The sequence below is a fragment of the Psammomys obesus genome, unplaced genomic scaffold (assembly GCF_907164565.1).
Source record: "Psammomys obesus unplaced genomic scaffold, mPsaObe1.curated_primary_1811, whole genome shotgun sequence".
Taxonomy (NCBI): domain Eukaryota; kingdom Metazoa; phylum Chordata; class Mammalia; order Rodentia; family Muridae; genus Psammomys; species Psammomys obesus.
Genome location: NW_026596069.1, coordinates 33,306,767 through 33,310,510, shown reverse-complemented (window position 1 = coordinate 33,310,510; position 3,744 = coordinate 33,306,767). Strand labels below are relative to the sequence as shown.

Genomic DNA, 3,744 nt, shown 5'->3' with positions numbered 1-3,744 from the left:
TTCTTCTTCTTCTTCTTCTTCTTCTTCTTCTTCTTCTTCTTCTTCTTTTTTGCAGTATCTTTTTTTTTAACCACAGTTTAAAAAAACAAAAACAAAAACAAAAACAACCCAACAAAACAAAACAAAAACAAAAACAACCCAAAACCAAACCAGAACAAAAAAGCCACCCCCCGCCCCAAACAAAAATAAAACAAAAATCCAAAAACGAAACAAAACAAAAAAAGCACAATCTTTGGAACAAAAGAATTAAAGGCAGAAATTTAAAGGAAAATACATATTCAAAGAACATAGTGAGGTATAAAAAAGTATTCTCTCTTTTTTGTTTGTTTGTTTTCCTCTTCATCTTGCTATAGAGTCCTCTACTAGTAAATATTGCAATAGCCAGGCCTCATGAACTGGGGGCTGTCCCATTTGCAGGGGTCTCACGTCACTTCAGTAGGGGGCAAATCGGCTGTAGCCACCTCGGTACAAACTCGCCACAGCGCCAACTCCATAACTGGCGGCAGGGGCGAGGGCGTGGTAGGGGTCGCTGTAAGCGGCTGCAGCGGCGGCAGCAGCTGTGGCTGCGGTTGCAGTAGCAGGCTGTGCATATCTGTAGGCTGCATATCCACCCCCTGGATAGGCCGGGATGGCTGTTGGAGGCGCCGCTCGAACTGCACCATACACTGTCCGCCCTCGGCCCCTCAGATGGGCTCCTCTGAAAGCGGCTGCCGTGGTGGCTGCAGTTGGGTAAGGGAAGCCAGGAACTAAAGGGAGACTGATTAGACGAATGTAAGTGTTGATGCCTCCTCTTCCTGACAAGGGCACAGCCACCTCATTGCCTAGGGACACATCAGCTTGAAAGCTGGATGCTGCATATAACTCAGAGCCATACACAGCTCCAACTACTGGGCTTAACTTCCAGCCATTTGCATATGGCGTGACCATCTTCTTGTTGGTCATGACTCGCGCTGTAGCATTATTCACCTCGATTTTACGGCCCTCTACCACGGTGCCGTGCAATTTCTCCCTGGCCCTGTCTGCATCAGCACTGTTCTCGAAAGTTACGAACCCGAATCCCTTGGAGCTGCGCTCATTAAAGATTATTTCCACATGTAGGATTTTGCCAAACTGCCCAAACATCTGCCGGAGATCAGGGTCCCGGAAGCGGAAGGGAATATTAGAGACATGGAGTCGCTTGGGTGTGGATTTACTCTCTGAATTTTCACTACTTTGTGTCTGTGACTGCTGTCCATCTGTCTGTGCTCCACCTTCTGTCTGAGTGAGAGATCCATTCTGGTTGCTGGGTGAATTGCTACTCTGCTCCCCGTGGGGCTGCGTACTCCCGTAGAGTGTCAGGTTATGTTCACTGGTCTGACCGGCATAGTCCTGAGTGTGGGGCACTCCGTATTCTGTGGGAATTCCGTTCTGTGGAGGTGGTGGGAACGGGATGGTGGTAAAAGGCTGAACCATTGCGTCAGGAGTTGTTGTTGGCTCCTGGTTACCCTGGCCGTCCCGTGCTGGGAATCCATGATAACCCGGGGTCAGTGGCTCGTTCTGCATCCCGCCATCGGCCGCCTCCTCGGTGCGCGGCTGCTTGCTCAGGCCGGGCTCGGGCCCGCCTGCTCCCGCTCAGGGCACCGGCAGCTCCAGCTCCGACTCCCGCTTCATGCCCCGGGCGGCGGCGCCGGGCCGAGCTGTAGCGGCTGCTGCTGCGGCTGGCCACCTTCCGCCATCCGCTCGCGCCCCCTTCGCGGGAGCCGGGCAACCCGCGACAGGCCACCTCCCCTGGGAGGTCGCGACTGTCGCGACAAGCGGGCCTTGTTTATCTTCTTTAGGTGTACAAATTTTAGTATGTTTACCCTCTCTTATAGGTCTATATAAGTGAGTATATACCATGTGTGTCTTTCTGCTCCTGGGATACCTCACTCAGGATGATCTTTTCTAGATCCCACCATTAGCCTGCAAAATTCATGATTTCCTTGTTTTTAATTGCTGAGTAGTATTCCATTGTGTAAAAGTGAGACTTTGACCTCTTCCTTTCCAATTTATATCCCTTTGATCCCCTTTACTTGTCTTATTGCTCTAGCTAGGACTTCAAGTACTATGTTGAAGAGATATGGAGAGAGTGGGCAGCTGTGCCTTGTCCTTGATTTTAGTGGGATTGATTTAAGTTTCTCTCCATTGAGTTTGATGTTGGCTATAGATTTTCTGTATATTGCCTATGTTTAGGTATATGCCATGTATCCCTGATCTCTCCAAGACTTTAAACATGAATGGGTGTTGGACTTTGTCCAATGCTTTTTCAGCATCTAAGGAGATTATCATGTGGTTTTTCTCCTTCAGTTTGTTTATATGGTGGATGACATTGATGGATTTTTGTATATTGAACCATCCTTGCATGCCTGGGATGAAGCCTACTTGGTCATGGTGAATGATATCGTTTATGTGTTCTTGGATTCAGTTTGCAAATATTTTATTGAGTATTTTTGCATCAGTGTTCATAAGAGAGATAGGTCTGAAGTTCTCTTTTTTTGTTGTTTGGTCTTTGTGTGGTTTAGGTATCAGGGTGACTGTGGCTTCATAGAATGAGTTTGGTAAAGTTCCTTCTGTTGCTATTTTGTGGAATAGTTTGAAGAGAATTGGAATTAGCACTTCTTTGAAGGTCTGGTAGAATTCTGTGCCGAAACCATGTGGTCCAGGGCTTTTTTGGGAAGGAAGACTGTTGACTGTTTCGATTTCCTTGGGGGATATAGGGATATTCAATCTTTCTACCTGATGTTGATTTAATTTTGGTAGATGGAATCTATCAAGAAAAATTTCCATTTCTTTTAGATTTTCAAATTTTGTGGCATATAGGCTTTTGTAGTATGACCTAATGATTGTTCGGATTTCCTCAGTGTCTATAATTATGTCACCCTTTTCATTTCTGATTTTGCTGATTTGGATAGTTTCTCTCTGCCTTTTAGTTAGTTTGGCTAAGGGTTTGTCTATCTTGTTGAATTTTCTCAAAGAACCAGCTCTTGGTTTCATTGATTCTTTGAATAGTTTTATTTGTTTCTAATTGATTGATTTCAGCTCTGAGTTTGATTATTTCCAGCCATCTGTTGCTCTTGGGTGTATCTGCTTCTTCTTTTTTTTTCCTAAGGCTTTCAGTTGGACCATTAAGTTGTTTGTATGAGATGTTACAAATTCCTTCTTGAAGGCACTTAGTGCTATGAATTTTCCTCTGAGCACTGCTTTCCTTGTGTCCCATAAATCAGGGTATGTTGTCCCTTAATTTTCATTGAATTCTAGGAAATCTTTAATTTCTTTCTTTATTTCTTCCTTAACTCAGCTGTCATTGAATAGCAAGTTGTTCAGTTTCCATGTGTGTGTAGGCTTTATGTTATTTCTATTGTTGTTGAGGTCCAGCTTTAGTGCATGGTGGTCAGATAGAATACAGGAGATTATTTCAATTTTCTTGTATCTGTTGAGGCTTGCTTTGTGACCAACTATATGGTCTATTTTGGAGAAGGTTCCATGAGGTGCTGAAAAGAAGGTATACTCTTTTGAGTTTGGGTGAAAAGTTCTGTAGACATCTATTAGGTCCATTTGAATTAGGGCCTCTGTAAGTGCCTTTATTTCCCTATTTGGCATCTGTCTAGATTATCTGTCCTTTGGTGAGAGTGGGGTGTTAACATCTCCCACTATCAAGGTGTTGGGAACGATGTGTGATTTAAGTTTTAATAATGTTTCCTTTACAAATGTAAATGTTTTTGTATT

General features: G+C 44.3%; 1 protein-coding gene across 1 annotated transcript; it reads right to left on the bottom strand.

Moving 5' to 3' along the window:
* Nucleotides 1–229: 229 nt before the first annotated feature.
* Nucleotides 230–1,715, bottom strand: LOC129690189 (RNA binding protein fox-1 homolog 2-like). Its single transcript, XM_055625750.1, is given in 2 exon segments — nucleotides 230–1,673; nucleotides 1,676–1,715. Coding segments are annotated over 2 exon segments (1,281 nt in total). The 3' UTR covers nucleotides 230–432.
* Between the last annotated feature and the right edge of the window lie 2,029 nt (nucleotides 1,716–3,744).